This window comes from Schistocerca gregaria, chromosome 7, assembly GCF_023897955.1.
Source record: "Schistocerca gregaria isolate iqSchGreg1 chromosome 7, iqSchGreg1.2, whole genome shotgun sequence".
Lineage (NCBI taxonomy): Eukaryota > Metazoa > Arthropoda > Insecta > Orthoptera > Acrididae > Schistocerca > Schistocerca gregaria.
In genome coordinates, this window is record NC_064926.1 from 160406021 (window position 1) to 160423864 (window position 17844).

Consider the following 17844-nt stretch of genomic DNA (forward strand, 5'->3'; position numbering starts at 1 on the left):
TGACTGACAGTTATGTAAGTATAAATAATTACACTGAGTAGTCTAGAAGATGCCGGTTTGGTTAAAATTAGACAATACATAACAATTGTATTTAAAATAACACTCATAGTAACATAAATAAAAGACAAGAGTTTCTGGGAAAAAACTTCAAAAGATATTACTTATGGACTGTGATGAATAGACAAAAGCCGGCCGGAGTGGCCGTGCGGTTATGGGCGCTACAGTCTGGAACCGAGCGACCGTTACGGTGGCAGGTTCGAATACTGCCTCGGGCATGGATGTGTGTGATGTTCTTAGGTTAGTTAGGTTTAATTAGTTCTAAGTTCTAGGCGACTGATGACCTCAGAAGTTAAGTCGCATAGTGCTCATACCATTTCGAATAGACAAAAAGTTCTCACTTACAATTGTAACACAGTGGGTTATACGTAAGCTAAGTTGTATATCAGTAAGTAAGAGGGGTATACTGACAATGAAAATGAAATAAGGACTACGTACATGTGAATTTCATTTACAAATATGAAGATGTACCAATCAGCGTCGGCAGAATCAATTAACGTATTCTTTTCATACTCTAGATAGGCCCGTTATTTGACGTGCACAGCCTTCATGCCACCAGTGTGCAAGTACGAAATTTGCAGCTCATCGACTTTCGCAGTATATGAATAAAACATCATTCTGTTTGCTCTATGTTATTAACCACATACATAATCTCCAAACATCTGTGAAGTGCTTGGAGAGGGAACTTGTCGGTTTTTCTTCCCGTTCCAACGACGTGCGGGAAGATTCACTGCTTCAATGTCTTTGTAGCTGTCATGTCTTCGAAGTCCCTGTAGGGACGAAGAGGGGGGTGGGGGAAAGGGGCTGAAATCTATTTCTAGGTTCTTTACCAGTTAGTGGATCTTGAAGCTACGTACTTCGGGATGATTGGCATCTCTTCCCAACCATTTTCCACTATAGCTTTCTCAGCGTTTCACTGTAGCTCTCCTGCAAGTCAGAACAAGTTTGTGAGCATTCGAGCTGCCCTTCTGTGCATACATACAACACCTCACGTTAGTCCAGATTCGTATAGGCCCCACACATTTGTGTTATATTCTAGGATATGTCGCACACGTTACTTGTTAAGTTGAAGTTTGAGTACGTTTTCCCAGTATCTTACTTATGGACCTCACGTCTGAGACAATTGTACTCGCAACTACAATGGTTGTGAGAACCGTGGATAATGTTGCTTGCTCTACACAGATCTGTTGTAAGCATACAGCATCATATACGATGCTGTAAGCTTACAGTTTATTCCCGCGATACAAGTAACAGAGGGAACTTCAAGATACTAAAGCCAGCGAAATCAGCTGATAGCTAAATCACGCCGGAAAGCAATTTATCTGAAGAAATACCACATAATATTACTTTTGTTAACACCAACTGAAATGTTATGGGGAAGTCAAGAAGTACTACATCCACCTGATTGCCTCGATCCATGGCTTCCAATATATCAAGTGAGAAAAACGCGAGTTGGGCTCTGGCTCATTCGATGTTTTCGGAATCCATTGTGCCTGGCATGGAGGAGGTGATTCTGTTCGAGCTACCTCATTACATATGAGGTCTGAATATCTTCTAAGGTTCTACCTCATTACATATAAGGTCTGAATATCTTCTAAGGTTCTACGAAAGGCGTTCAATTAGTAACGCAACATTTTTTTTTCTCAGATCATGTTGGATTTATTCAGGATTCCAACAAACAATATTATTCCCCACTCTTTTGGCTTAGAAACCCTATTTTTAACTTAATTTCCGTTCGGTTCGACGGCCATATCCACCTTTCTGCGAGGACCTGTATGCACACGTTGTATCACTCTGCTGGTCGGCCGGCCGGAATGGCCGAGCGGTTCTAGGCACTACAGTCTGGAACCGCGCCACCGCTACGGTCGCATGTTCGAATCCTGCCTCGGGCATGCATGTGTGTGATATCATTAGGTTATTTAGGTTTAACTAGTTCTAAGTTCTAGGGGACTGATGACCTCAGAAGTTAAGTTCCATAGTGCTCAGAGCCATTTTGAACCATTTTTTCTGCTGGTCTATGTCGCAGCCGACGTTGTCCTGCATCAATAACCTCCGCATAATCCAAATACTGTTTACCGCGCAGTACGTCCTTCGTTGGGCAAAAGATATGTAAGTCGGAAGATGCTAGATCTGGCCTGTAGAGTGGATGAGGAACCCTGCGTGCACAGTCCGCAGAGTACCCAAAATGGTGGCCTAGTGCGTCAGTACTACCAATAGAGACGTTCAGTTGAGCAACGGAGTATTTGATTGTGACCCGTCCACCGTCTCGAATGGTAGTGTCCACATGTTCGTTCCAACATTGCATGAGTCACAGCTGTGTGCAGCCGGCCGTCACGCGAGAGATCGAACAGGTTTGAGCGATCTTATTGCGATGATGAGAGAAACCTTGCCCAACGATTCATCGTGCTTCTGTTCACTGCGAAGTCTCCGTAGACATCCTGCAAGCGCCTATGAGTATCTGCATTCTACGGTTTACTGCAAAAGAAACTCAATGAAAGCTCTCTGCTTGAAACGCACCTACGCTAAAGACGACATTTTGAAGGCCAAGTATAGCGCTGTAATCTATCGGAACTTCATGAAGCTATAGGACCTAAGCACGAATATACAACAATGTCACACAACAAATTCTTCATTTCTTCCACCGAAATTGCCGGAGAAAGAAAATGATTTACATTACTTATTGAACGCCCCTCGTACAACACATTAATGTAAATGAGGATGGACAGTAATTTTTTTCGATAGCGTTTACTACCCTCTCTGTACATGGGTGTGAAGTGTGCTACTTTCCATTCGCTGGTCACTGTCGTATCGATTGATGTAAGGTAGACCATGGTTAAAATCCTTACGTAAGCTAACCGTCGGACAGGTGCTTACCTTTCCGTGGTGGTTGATGCAGCTGCCGTGCTGCAGGAGGGACTCAATGATGCCGCGACAGCCCAGGCTGGCCGCCACGTGCAGCGGGGTGAAGCCTTTCTGTAACACACCGACACCTCCATCACAAAGGGCAGCTTTCACTGGCTGGCCAGCTGAAGCTTGCAACTCAGTGATTCCCAGTCTTTCTGGGACGACCACATCCTTGTGCAATCAGATATAACCTGGCAGCATCCCCGCCTCGTACAACTCCTCAAACACCCCCCCCCCCCCCCCCCCCACCCACCACAATCCCCACTCCATTATCAACGTTATCACGGAACTAAAGTTCAGATTGAAAAATAATTTTCTTTTAATAATTCAATTTACACTACTGGCCATTAAAATTGCTACACCAAGAAGAAATGCAGTTGATAAACGGGTATTCATTGGACAAATATATTATACTAGAACTGACATGTGATTACATTTTCACGCAATTTGGGTGCATAGATCCTGAGACATCAGTACCCAGAACATCCACCTCTGGCCGTAATAACGGCAGTGATACTCCTGGGCATTGAGTCAATCAGAGCTTGTATGGCATGTACAGGTACAGTTGCCCATGCAGCTTCAACACGGTACCACAGTTCATCAAAAGTATTGTGACGAGCCATTTGCTCGGCCACCATTGACCAGACGTTTCCATTTGGTGAGAGATCTGGAGAATGTGCTGGTCAGGGCAGCAGTCAAACATTTTCAGTATCCAGAAAGGCCCGTTCAGGACCTGCAACATTCAGTCGTGCATTATCCTCCTGAAATGTCGGGTTTCGCAGGGATCGAATGAAGGTTAGAGCGACGGGTCCTAACACATCTGAAATGTAACGTCTACTGTTCAAAGTGCCGTCAATGCGAACAAGAGGTGACCGAGACGTGTAACCAATGGCACCCAATACCATCACGCTGGGTGACATGCCAGTATAGCGATGACGAATACACGCTTCCAATGTGCGTTCACCGCGATGTCGCCAAACACGGATGCGACCACCATGATGCTGTAAACAGAACTTTCGTGCCCCGAGGTTCGTCGTTGAGTACACCATCGCAGGCTCTCCTGTCTGTGATGCAGCGTCAAGGGTAACCGCAGCCTCAGTCTCCGAGCAGATAGTCCATGCTGCTGCAAACGTCGTCGTACTGTTCGTGCAGATGGTTGTTGTCTTGCAAACGTCCCCATGTGTTGATTCATGGAACGAGACGTGGCTACACGATCCGTTACAGCCATGCGGATAAGATGCCTGTCATCTCGACTGCTAGTTATACGTGGCCGCTGGGATCCAGCACGGCGTTCCGTATTATCCTCCTAAACCCACCGATTCCGTATTCTGCCAACAGTCATTGGATCTCGACCAACGCGAGCAGCAATGTCGCGATACGATAAACCGCAATCGCGATAGGCTACAATTCGACCTTCATCAAAGTCGGAAACGTGATGGTACGCATTTCTCCTCGTTACACGAGGCATCACAACCACGTTTCACCAGGCAACGCCGGTCAATTGCTCTTTGTGTATGAGAAATCGGTTGAAAACTTTCCTCATGTCAGCACGTTGTAGGTGTCGCCACGGGCGCCAGCTTTGTGTGAATGCTCAGAAAAGCTAATCATTTGCATATCACAGCATCTTCTCCCTGTCGGTTCATTGTCGCGTCTGTAGCACGTCATATTCGTGGTGTAGCAATTTTAATGGCCAGTAGTGTAGTTTTGGTTGGAATTTTATCAAACCTCGAACTGATGAATCAATCAGATAAATGGTAAAACTTATTTCCAACAACCTTCTTTCATAGAACGATGTAGCGATTGTCAGTCCATCGTGAGCGCTACCTACAGCGTGCGGCACGTAAAACCGGCCCGTAAAATCAATACATGATATGAAATGTAATGTTCTGAACCTTCACCGTATGTGTTGAAAGTATCCTCCGCCCACTTCAGCACGCATGTGACCACGCTTGAGGAGATTCATGCATATCTTTCACAGTTCTTGTGTTGTGATGCTGTTGATGACGTCCTGAACCCCGGTTCTTCAACAGTCCCCACAAGTAAAACTCAAAAGTGGACACGTCTGGTGACCGAGGAGGCCATAAACCTTTCCTGATTGTCCTGTCTGGTGTAAACATCTCATATACACGTAACTGACGCTCATCTTCTGTAAAGTTTGCATAAAACTCCTCCAGTATTCTGAAATACATGACACTGTTCACTGTCGTCTCAAAGAGTATGGGCTCCATAACGCGTGTGGCAGAAGCGGCACACCAAACATCAATCTTTTCGTCATACGAGGCTACCTGGTGGATCCCGTGTGGATTTTCTGTCGACCAGTACCGGCTGTCTATGTCGGCGGCGGCTGCGCGCTTTCTCCACGTACGCGTAGACCAAAATTACTCTACCACGAAAACATTGTGGTTACACTCGTCTGGTGTGAGACGCTCGCTGGGGGGCCCACTATGGGCCGAACCGCACAATAACTCTGGTTTCGGTGTGGGGCGGCGGTGGGGTGAGTGGACTGCTGCAGCCTGTTGTGGGGTGTGAACCACTGAGGGCTACTGCGGGGACGAAGCCTCTTCGTCGTTTCTGGGTCCCCAGTACAATGCAATACAATACAATACTGGCTGTTTTGAGAATTTATGTGCCAAAGCAGGTGTAACAACGCCTCGTCACTCAAGATGAATCTTAGTGGGTGCAAGACACAACTGGCAACATTTCTCAACAGCCACAAACAGAAATGCGCCCCCTTCTGCAAGTCAGGGTCCTTCAGTTCTTGCACAAAACATATCCGGTACGGTTTTAACTTCAGTCACCTTAAAACACGTCTGCATCTACTCTCACTCGCATGAACCTGTTGATTCAGTCTCCTGGTTGACGTACGAGGACGTCGCGTCATTATCTCCTGCACCTGCCTCTTCAATTTAGGTGTGCAGACAGGTGGTGGATTGTTCATGGGAGCATATTGAACCGATTCTCTACGCCGCCGTTTTCCAATCATTTCCTGTATGGTGTTTTTTGCTGGCACCTAACGTCCTGCAAGATTCTACTGAAACAAATTCCAAACGAACTAACCATTTCCACAGATTTTCCGACAGTGTGCGGAACTTTGTAAGGCGGTTGGCGTCGCAGCCAGTCAAATTAGTCGATATCAGTTGAGAAAAAGGCCTGGCTTTGTGAAGCCGGTTTAGTGTGAATTTGCTAACCGAAAGTTTTTCGTTTTCCATTATTACCGACGAACGCACTGGAGCATTATGGTTGCGTACGACGGGCCGGTTTTACGTGTTGGACCCTGTACAATTCTCAGAAAAAAGTTGACGATTAACATTGAGAGAAGACACTTGTTGCGAAACATGCTTCGTCCGCACCACTTCTCTCCATAGCGATACTTGCTTCACCCGAGTCCTGCACCGACATTTAAAACGAACCAAATTAAAATGTGTGCTCCACTAAGACCTTCTTCTTCTAAAGCACTTGACTGCTCGATTCCTTACTTCTGAAGTGGCACAAATAAGCAAACTTCAGGCTACCAATGGTTTGTATCTGATCATTGCCACTGATAATAGTAATAATAATCACAATTATAATGCGGTGTGCGCCCTATTGTAAGGCAGTAGACGTTATATAGTTATTATTGTGTTGTGCCGTCAATTATTTCATTGATTGTCGTTTATTGTTGGAAACTGAATAGTGAAGCAGTTATGGTCTACTGCGGGGACTATAAGAGGCAGTCAATAGAAAACGCGACAGACGGAGAAAGGTAAGTAAACTGTTTATTAATTCAAAAGAACTAGTACATAATACACTTTTCCCATGGTTAATGCATAATATGAGTGTCATTCAATAATTAAAGAGACAAATCGGTCTGGGAAAAAATGTTGGTTGGACAAGTTTGGTACTTTTATGCCTTTAACTTGGCATCACTGGGATGAGCCCTGATCAGCTGATGTATCAACATTGTTTTGTTTATAACCTCAAAAATAATTTCTAGATGGTGTGTCCGCTTGAAACGTCCACATTAGTTGAATAACGTTCTGCTATTCGGTTTTTATTTGCTAAAGGCGAGAAACCAGAGAATAAATACTGTAGAATGTCTAAAGTTTATGGTGAAGATTGCATGAATCGTGAAAATTTTTACAAGTGGGTAGAGCAGTTCAAAAATGGTCACGACTTAGTGCCGGCGAACACTGTTCTGGACGACCAGTTGCAGTTTCAACTCCCTCACTTGAAAGTCGATTTGACGACATTATAGACCGGCCGCGGTGGTCTCGCGGTTCTAGGCGCTCAGTCCGGAGCCGCGCGACTGCTACGGTCGCAGGTTCGAATCCTGCCTCGGGCATGGATGTGTGTGATATCTTTAGGTTATTTAGGTTTAAGTAGTTCTAAGTCTAGGGGACTGATGACCACAGATGTTAAGTCCCATAGTGCTCAGAGCCATTTGAACCATTTTTTTTTTTTTTTTGACGACATTATTCGTGCCGACTGTGGAAGTGATAGTTGCTAAGGCTCAAGTTAGTACTGGTACAGCTTATAACATCTATAACAAGTTGAAGTACCGCAAAACATGTGCAACATGGGTCTCAAAGGAGTTGACGCGACTACACAAGGTTCAAAATGGCTCTGAGAACTATGTGACGTAACTTATGAGGTCATTAGTCGCCTAGAACTTAGAACTACTCAAACCTACCTAACCTAGGGACATCATACACATCCATGCCCGAGGCAGGTTTCGAACCTGCGACCTTAGCGGTCGCGCGGTTCCATACTGTGGGGCCTAGAACCGTTCGGCCACCCGGCCGCCGACTACACAAGGGAACAAGGTTTAGAGTGAGTACAGAGCTAAAGGAATGTTCTGAAAGAGAAGGTGAGCACTTCAACAAAATTGTAACTTGTGAGGAAACTTGGGTTCACTGTTATGAGCCAGAATCAAGAAGACAAAACATGGAGTGGAAGCACACCGACTTTCCTGTCAAGAAAAAATTCAAAACCCAAGCACCAGCACGAAAAGTCATGTTGACGGTGTTTTGGGATGCTGAAGGTCCAGTTTTTCGTGATTATCTCGAAGAGCAGCATACGCTGAACAGTCAGTATTATTCGGATTTGATTTTAAACAAGGTGAAGCCAGCCATGAGAAAGAGACTTCGTGGATCTCCTAGGAGAGGTGTGATTCTCCAGCAAGACAACGCACGTCTTCATATTGCTCAACTAACCCATGAAACCACCGACAAAATGGACTGAGAAGTAGTGCCTCATCCCCGTTACAGTCCTGATTTAGCACCTAGTGGTTTCCATTTGTTTGGTGCACTAAAGGAGGCATTACGTGGGAAGAGGTTCCAGGACAACGAGGACGTCAAAAAGTTTGTGGGAAATTGGTTCAAACATGAAGATCCGGAATAAAAAACTTGTATCCCATTGGAACAAGTGGATAAATGTTCAAGGGGATTATGGTGACAAGTAGAAATAAACTCTTCTTTCTCCAGACCAATTTGTCTCTTTAATTAGTGAATGACCCTGCTACATAATACTGTAAGAAAAATGGTCATTGCCTTCCTGGAATAATATTCGTAGTTTCCTTCGGAACCACAATTGTACCCATGCCAGCACTTTTTCGCCCGAAGCAAATAGGCAACCACGAATACAGGGCATCAAAGGTATGTAAATCGCGTGGGGAGAGATCAAGGCTGTACGGAGAACGTGTAAGACCTTCCCAGCGAAGCTTCTGCAGCGTAGTCCAAACAACAGGCACACCAGCTCCGCAGAGGCCTGACGACCTCCTTCGGTGGCTGCAAGGGCATCCGCTGCTCATTGACTTTCTAGAACAAGGCATCACAATTAACGCACAAATGTACGTGGGCACTTTGCAAAACTGAAGCTTCCCATCAAGTCCAAACGTCCAGAAATGTTGAAAGACAGAATAATTCTGTTGCAGGATAACGCCCGCCCACATGCTGTCAAGGTTATTTCGATTACGTTGCAAAAATTTTGCTTGGAAGCCCTTACGCTTCATTTGTACAGTCCCTATCTCTCTCTCTGCGCTGTTTCCACAGTTTTGAAGCGCTGAAAAAATACTTTCGTGGGCATTGATTAACTTCGAATGAAAAGGTGCATCACTGGCTTCAATCGCGGTTCCATAGGCAAACGCAAACGTTTTTCCATGAAGCCACTGACCGCCATCACAGAGCGATGATGTTTGAAATTATAAACAGTTTACTGACTTTTTTGTCATGTGTCTCGTTTTCAGTTGACTGCCCCTTATTATCGAGAAAGCATTTCCATGAGATATTAAGTATATGGGACGTATTTTACAAGGTACGTGTGTAGTGGCTAGTCCATTTGTGGAAGATGTTGTTCATGCAGTAGTTGTAAGAGGTCCATGATTAAGCAATTTGTTGCTAGCGCACTCGAGCAGATGTAATTTCGATGAATTGCTCACGCGATGCCTGCGATATGTAAGCTGTAAGAGAATCTCAGACCAGAGAGCAGTGTTGTATGCAGTAGGAACTGTGTAGCAGTTATAGTAGTAGTAGCTATCAGTCTGGTGTATCGAGTCGGCTGGCCGGTCGTGGGAGCGATGGCGGTGCCTGAGCGTTGTAGGATAAGGCAAAAGCTGCCTCGCACATATGCACTATTGTTATATCAAGTCCCATGTAAATGCTTTTAAAAAGAAATCTCTTAGTAATAATATTTCTTATAAAAAATTAACTTTTGACAATCATTCATCTCAATTTAAAGAATTTATTAATTTCTCCAATTCATGGTCATCCCGATTATTGTAAAGAAAAATCGGTTGTTTCTTTTATACATGACAAATCAATCGGCCAGCATTGCACTGGGCTGTGCCAGAAAAATTTCTTGTAGGAGCAGATATATATGCGTTATCCGGCGTCCTTATTGATTTAAGAATTTTCAATTTATTCAGAATGATCTTTCAGGGCCATGACGCAGCACTGCTGACGTCCAAAATGTACCTCTTTAAATTCACAGTCAATTATTGAGAGGTTATAAATGAGCCACAACTTTATTGAGAGATTAGTCATTTTATTATTTGTAGGTTACGGAATTTGTCTGTTGGTAGATTACGCTGAATGTGAATGAATGCTTTAATACATAATTATATTTTTTCCTGTTGGGAGGTATTTTATTTTACTGTGGGGAGGTTATACTTTTTGTGGGGAGGCTACAGTTTCACAAGTTGTTACCTCCAACACACTGTCGTGCATTAATGCCGGCACTGTATATTATCCGTAATTCGAGGTAAACGGGGCAGGGACAACCTCGAACTATGTGGGAAAAGAAATACAGTGAAGTACCAAAGAAACTGGTATAGGCATGCGTATTCAAATACAGAGATATGTAAACAAGCAGAATACAGGGCTACGGTCGGTAACGCCTATGTAAGACAACATGTTCCTGCGCAGATGTTAGATCGGTTACTGCTGCTACAATGGCAAGTTATCATGATTTAAGTGAGTTTGAACGAGCATTTATAATCGGCGCACAAGTGGTGGGACACAGCATCACCGAGGTAGCGAGAAGTGGGGACTTTCCCTTTTGATTATTTCACGAGTGTACCGTGAATATCAGGTATCCAGTAAAACATCAAATCTCCGAACAACGAAAGATCATCGATATTGCCTTTCGGTGCCGAAAGCCCACTAGTGTACCTTGATGATTGCACTACACAAAGATTTACGCCTCGCCTGGGCCCGTCGACATCGGCATTGGACTGCTGATGATTGGAAAAGTGCTGCCTGATCGGATGGGTCTCGTTTCAAATTGTATAGTGCGAATGGACGTGTAAGGGTATGGAGACAACCTTATGAATCCATGGACCCTATGTGTCAGCAGGGGACTGCTCAAGCTAGTGGAGGATCTGGAATGGTGTGTGGCATATGTAGTTGGAGTGATATCGAACCCTTGATACGTCTACATACGATTGTGACAGGTGACACATTCGCAAGTATCCTGTCTGATCACCTGCATCCATTCATGTCCATTGTGCATTTCGACGGACTTGGGCTATTCCAGCAGGACAAAGCGACGCTCCACACGTCCAGAACTGCTACAGAGTGGCTCCAGGAAGACTATTTTTAGTTTAGACACCTCCGTTGGCCACAAAACTCCCCAGACATGAGCATTATTGAGCATATCTGGGATACCTTGCAACGTGCTGTTCAAAAGAGATTTCCATCCCCTCTTTTTCTTACGGATTTATGGACAGCCCTGCAAGATTCATGGCGTCAGTTCCCTCCACCACTACTTCAGACATTGGTTGAATCCATGCTACGTCGTGTTGCGACACTTCTCCATCCTCGCGGGGCCCTACATAATATTATGATATTAGGCAAGGGTACCAGTTTCTTTGGTTCCTCAGTGTGTAACGATGTTTATTACAATAAACCACACGAAGAACGTCTGACTCGCTTTTTTTTGGTGAGATTCCGACTTCTTTATAGTTTTACGGTTGAGAGATTCTTCAGAGCAAATATTTGAAGAAAACTGTTCCAATTGAAGTCGATTCCTGGGCCAGTCGCCAACAGTAACTTCGTCTACACCATTTTCGAGAGCTATTTTTTTCGTTGTTTTTCCTTTGTCAAGTAGTTTCAATGTTTCTGACTTAACATTAAAAGGCACAAATTTGCTTTTCTTTGTTTCAGCAGTCCTTTTTAGATGTATAAGCAAAACAGTCAACAAAGAAAGAGAAGCACAGCACTGTACTTTATCGATAATGACTAACCTAAACTCCACATTGAACAAAAGGTATGCTTATGTAAATAATTAAAGACCGAGGGAAGCGATTGTGTGGTGTCGTCGAACAGGTGATGTGCCTTCATTGCCTGGGGTAAAGGCATCGAGGCTCAGTAAGCTGTACAGTAGTTCTTATTTTTTAGTAGGCTCGGGTTTATGGGACACCCGTGATTTCGAGAATCAAAAAGTATAGACTCTAGTGTATTTGAAGAGAATGTTATTTATTGGTGACTTAGTTAATCAGTATTACAGTCGTACGAAGTAATGTTGATCTTTTAAAAATAATTGACTTTCCTTACTTGTTTTTACCCCTCAGAGAACTACATTTTACCCGTTGGAACGGTAGTTATCCCCAGACGGGGAACCACTGTATGTAACTGCACAGTGTCATCCATTGCAGTCAACGAACCCATATATGTTGGTCAGTTCTTCGTTATCAAACTGCTGTGTATTACCTTTAAGCTCAACTAACACAACTGCGAAGGCAAACCAGAAAGAGAACCGATCACTACTCAATGCAAGCTGGAGGGCAAAGAGTAAAGTGAGGATCGCTTTTGTCAGCATCAAGTACCGTGAGCGAATAGCACAATTTTCTTTCAAAATAAGCCAGTTTCTTTTGCACCCTTGTGTTGGTATTTTAACGCAACTACACTGCAGCCTGAAAGAAAAATTACCCAGACGGAGGAGGAAACGAAATGAAACTTGACGTGTTGGGAAGATATGTAACGTTACATCAGTGATTACAAAATCTAGTCAGATTTTCGAGGAACTTGGGAATACGAGTCCGCTTATCAGTATGACGTGGGACCGCTTCTGGTCTTGATGCGTGCACTGATTCGGTCGGGAAGGTTATTATAAAGTCGTTGTATCCTCTCCTGAGGCAAGATGGCCCACAACTGTTGTAACAGGTCCTTGACATACTGAATAATGGACTTGGGACAGAGTTGACGTTTGACCTGACCTCACAAATGTTCTGTCGGAAATAGATCTGAGGAGCTTCCTCGGCACAGGAGTACCTCAGCGATTCATACAGACACGTACTATGTACTGATGAGCATTGTCCTGTTGAAAATTGGCAGGAAGACACTGTAGCGTTAGAGGTAATATATTACAAGGCTGGATGTCCGTGACATACCGTTATTCCATCAGGATTCTGTCAGTCACTACCAGCCATGATCTGAATGTATACCCTAAGAGTCCCCACACCTTGCCTCCTGGAGTAACACCGCTTCTCCCTTACTCATATCGCCACTACATTCGGTAGTGCAGAGACGCGATTCATCGCTGAACACATTGCGATTCCATTCATCACCAGCCCATGCTCGAAACTCTGGTGACAATGCAGTAGTGTTAACTACAGCCTACACATGGAAGAAAAATTCCCCATTCTAGCTGTGGCCTCTTTCAACCTTTTTTCTGGTGTTGATAACGCTGCCTCAAATGAACATGCGGCATTTCAGTGGCCTTCTCAGTGATCACTCAACATAATAATACAACATAATAATATAATCACATTATGATGCTGTTCACAGTCCTCATACATTGTACCAAGAACAAAAGTAGCGCACTCCTGTGGCCGTACTAACTGTCATAGAGAATTACAGCTCTAATTATTTACATGCTCGCCGATGATGCGAATGTGTCATCCGAATATGTCTTCTGAGCGCTTCACACTTTTTTTTTATTGGATTTCAATTTCCCTCCGTCCCTCTCCGAGAAAATAAAATAAAACATAAAGAGAATAGAAACAAACAAGAAAAACAGGCGATAAAATTGTGACATTGTAAAAAACTTTAAAATGGCATTAAGTTGTGGAATTGAAAATATAAAAACACTGCGGTGACAATGCGGATGAAGACACACGAGAAGCAGACAGGCACAATTAAAAAAGCACAGTAACAGTCTGGTTTCTGTTCGCACAATATAAAAAACACAACTAGTGAGTGACAGTATAGCAGCTTAGCGGATGTCCGCAACAGTGAAAGGCGACACAACACGGAACACTCACTTATATCTGCACTATACAGGTGGCACGGTGACAGATGGGTGGGGGGGGGGAGGGTAGGGGGGAAGGACCCGGACCTACGAGGAGGAAAAGGAGGCAGGAGAGGAAAAGAAAAAAGGGGGGCCGATGGAGGGAGGGGACAGAGAAAAGGGGGGGCTGGGCAGACGTGAGAAGGAGTGGGAAAGGCAGTGGAGGGGAGCGCAGGAAGTGCTCAGGGGAGAGAGAGTAGGCAGAAAAAAAAGCAGGATTGAAGGGGGGAAGAGGGAGCGTGGGGAAAGGGCAGAGGGAAGGAGGGGGAGGTGAGGATCAGAGTTGATAGGTGGGATAAAGGGAGGGAGAGAGGGCATTATCTGGGAGGGGGAATTGACAGAACACGTTCTGTCTGGAAGTGTATGTTTTATCAAATCACTTCCCCCTACTTGGTTCGGTCACTGGGCATCTTCAAAGGACTGTCAGTACAAAGCAAAGAATTAGAAAACAGTCGTGGCTTAGACCAAAGTAAATTTACTATTTTCAAACATGCCATTAACCCGAATCTATGCAAGCTATCTCGTTGCAGATGCTGGTGCGAAGCTTAAGGGCAAACTGAAACAATAGGGCAAGCTGTATCCAACAATAAAATTATTTTCTACGCCAGATGGCTCTAGAGAACAAGCAACCATAGAAATGGCGGTCACATCAAGGTAAATTTACAACAGACGTTTAGTACACTCTTGACATGTCGACATCTCACATTGCGTGTGACAAGTAACCATTCATCCAGAGTAGATTAATGCAACAACTATAATGCTATGAATAATACAGTCCACAGACTATACCATAATTCCCATTTGTTGTCTCTCCAGTTCGATAATGAAATCGGTGCACTCTAATTTAAATAATAATCGTAATCTGACCAAGCAAAGTGCTTAAAATTTCACTATGATCGTGTTTATAATTATACAAAAAGACAGAACTAGTTACAAAATTTGAGTCTAGAACACGAAAAGCACCTCCTGACATAGAAATTCATAAATTCTGTTCTAGAGCAATGAACAGTATCATATCTAATATAAATCTGCGGAAAATGAAAACAGATACAGAAGAAATGGAAACAAATTCTGTAGATCAGTTGGGGCTTTCGGTGGGTGGTAACAGCAGAGATTGTAATCGTCCAAAAGTTCTGTCAAAATCGTTGACATCATCAGAAGTCTGCTAAAGGATATATCGTGTTACAAAAGGTGTACATCATTCACTTAACTTAATTTGAAAACAAAAGCTGAGGATCGTAAGCATATGAAACATTCTCATTTATATAGCAACTGGAATCCTAGTGGCATTCAGAAGAAAGACTGACGTTTTAAGATTGGGAACACCTACCTACAGTGTACAATTACCATGGAAGAAAACAACAAATAATATGTTAATTCAACTGAACCGGAAGATTAAGATGACGGTAGTGTCGGTGATCACAATAATGATAATGATAGCGATAGTAAATAATGAACAACATTAACATTTTGCAAGGTATGAAAAACCACCGAATAGCTTCAGTTTTCTTTGTTTTTTATTCTCAGACAAATTCCGGAAATATAGATTTCCGTTATCTTATGCTGCAAGGTGCACCAGAACTGGTTCATACGACATTTAAGAACCATCATACAGCATTGAAAAGGTTCCGAAACGTGTCTCTCAAAGAATTCAAAGAAAATTGTAGTTGTTCAATGGAATTTCTTCCCCTCCAAAATGCATTTTAAAGGCACAGATTCAATGCAAGCATCCAGCACATATTAATACATCGAAAATAATCTTACAAATTATACTCATTTCGAAACGATTGGTTATATGACTATATTAACATATTTATTACTCATCTACCTAAAGTTATACACTACAGAATTACTCAACTTTCATAACGCAAAATAAATCGAACTATTTCAGTTTTATAATAATCCCCTTCTCCATTCTTTCCTTTTTTTAAATCACAATTTCTACATGAATAGGTTATTATACTTGAAGACTTTTTTTCCTACCTAACCGAATGAAAATAATAAGTCAGTTTTCTCTATGACTCAGATAATGCTAACCTCACTTTAAAACCACGGTACATGTTTCGGACAAAAAAACGCAGAAAAATTGAACATAAACATAAAGAAATGCATCGCTGCTGACATGAGAGATTCCTATGTGGTAATACCTACGATCACAGGACCGCAATATTATGCTCATCTTAAAGATCACCACTTGCCGAGCAGCACTAGAAAGAGTTTGTTACCCCGGTTTATGCATTCTACATCAGTTGCAAGGACACTTGCAACGAAAATATGTGCCCAAACGTGGACATAAATGAAAGTTGCGGTCTTCTTCCAGTCTACAAGAAATGAGCTGTGTTTAGAGCGCCACAGTGTGTGTCTACGTTTCTTGTTAAACAATTGTATTTACAGCAATGGACGGCTGGCAAACAAGTGGACAGCTGATTAGGTAAGTAGGGATGTAACACTGAGCAGCTGACAAGCCTGCCCCATTGTGTTGACGTTCTGGTGTATGTTGCCTTCGCTTTCGACCGTCTGCTGTCCACAAACACTATTTACGCGTGAACATAATGGCGTACCATTCCCTCCTCACGTCGTCTTGAGCCAGAATAACGCAGCCTGTCTTAAGTCCAAAACTCGTGGATTCAAACACGGTCAGTGTTAGGTACCTGTCTCACGTGTTTACTGACGTTGGTGCCTCGCAAACAGCGTTAGGTTGGCTCATCTTCAGCTAGCGTAGATTTTTCTACTACTTTTCTAAATGAGTAATTTCGTAAGCGAAGTCAAGTAGCAAAAATCTTACGATGTTCATATACGTTGCACTGGACAGCTTAAAGGTCATATGGAATCCCACTGTGTTCTATAAAAAAATCTCAAACACGTTTCACTGTTAGCCGTATTCTTCGTTCGTGTCATCGTAAAGATTTGGAAGTTCTATTGAGGATAGCATATTATTAGCAATTAATCAAATAAATCAATCCGAAAGCACAGATGATTAATTTAGATTCAACGTGATCTTATAGTACACAAGTATACGAACATATCACATTCACTGGTCACTTGCTTTCCCTCGAAGTCCTTTGATGTTTGACATTAACACCAGAACTATATTCTTACATGTCAAAATTTGATGCTTGTATTAAGTTATTTGTTTGTTTTAGCGAAAAGAACTGTATCCCAGTCACAGACAATGGTATCTCTTCCTAAGACCTTCTATATTAAAGCACACTTTGGCGTATATGATACTGCTACATTTTTAGTTTTATGCTATGAACTTAACAATGTGTTTCATTTGCAATGCATCAAGATTTCCTATCGACAATTATTACTTGATTGTTCAAAGTTGCTTGGTTCATCCCCTTTCTTCCCGGATCCAAACACACACACACACACACACACACACACACACACACACACCGACTCACTCTGTTTCTCCCTAATGTATCTGCTATAGCATCTACTACTTCTTAATTATAACGTAACCAAATTTTTCAGAATATCATTTCTTAGTAACGCTGAAAATAACGATATATTGTGCAGGTGGTGCCTCACGGCTCTCAAATATTTGCAGAAAGCCGTATTTCAGAATTACGCAGGGCTGATAAAAAATAAATCTTTGTTAACTACAGAAACAGAGACAAAAATGAGCTGTGGAGTCAGTCCGCAGTGTGTACTGCATACAGGAAGATTAATAAACTATATCAATGCCCTTTACTGTTGAGTAGATAACATATTTCCTGTTTACGGAATCCACGTGGGGAAGTTTTTATTTTATTTGACGTTACAGTAATAAAGGTGCCATACACGCTGTTATAAAAATGTTTGTGACACCTGAAGCTGATCAGACGATCGACACCGGAGTTAGTACATATTTATTTGCCGACAGCCTTTGGTTATTCTGAAATATGTCTTCTTTCTCAAACTAATTGTATTGTCTCCAACAAGAATCATTTTGGTGGAAATTTCGAAATGAACTTTCATTTGAAAAGAGAAAATGTTGTGAGCTGTCTGCAGTGAAATTGGTGGGCGATGCGGACACAGAACAAAGAACGCTCCTATGGGCTCCCAAGGCTGTGTTTATACTGGGCACGGAAGCAAACAGGGTGTATTTTCCGCCCGTTTCAGAAATTACCTTAC

The 17844-nt window shown here is 42.9% G+C and overlaps 1 protein-coding gene across 6 annotated transcripts in view; it reads right to left on the minus strand.

The window, feature by feature from the left end:
- Nucleotides 1-17844, minus strand: part of LOC126281896 (ankyrin repeat and death domain-containing protein 1A-like) — a 713288-nt gene that overhangs the window by 115511 nt on the left and 579933 nt on the right. For all 6 annotated transcript variants that reach the window (XM_049981216.1, XM_049981218.1, XM_049981214.1 and 3 more), the window contains exon 8: nt 2932-3030. In XM_049981216.1, the coding sequence (XP_049837173.1) occupies nt 2932-3030 (99 nt within the window). The remainder of the gene's footprint in view (nt 1-2931; nt 3031-17844) is intronic.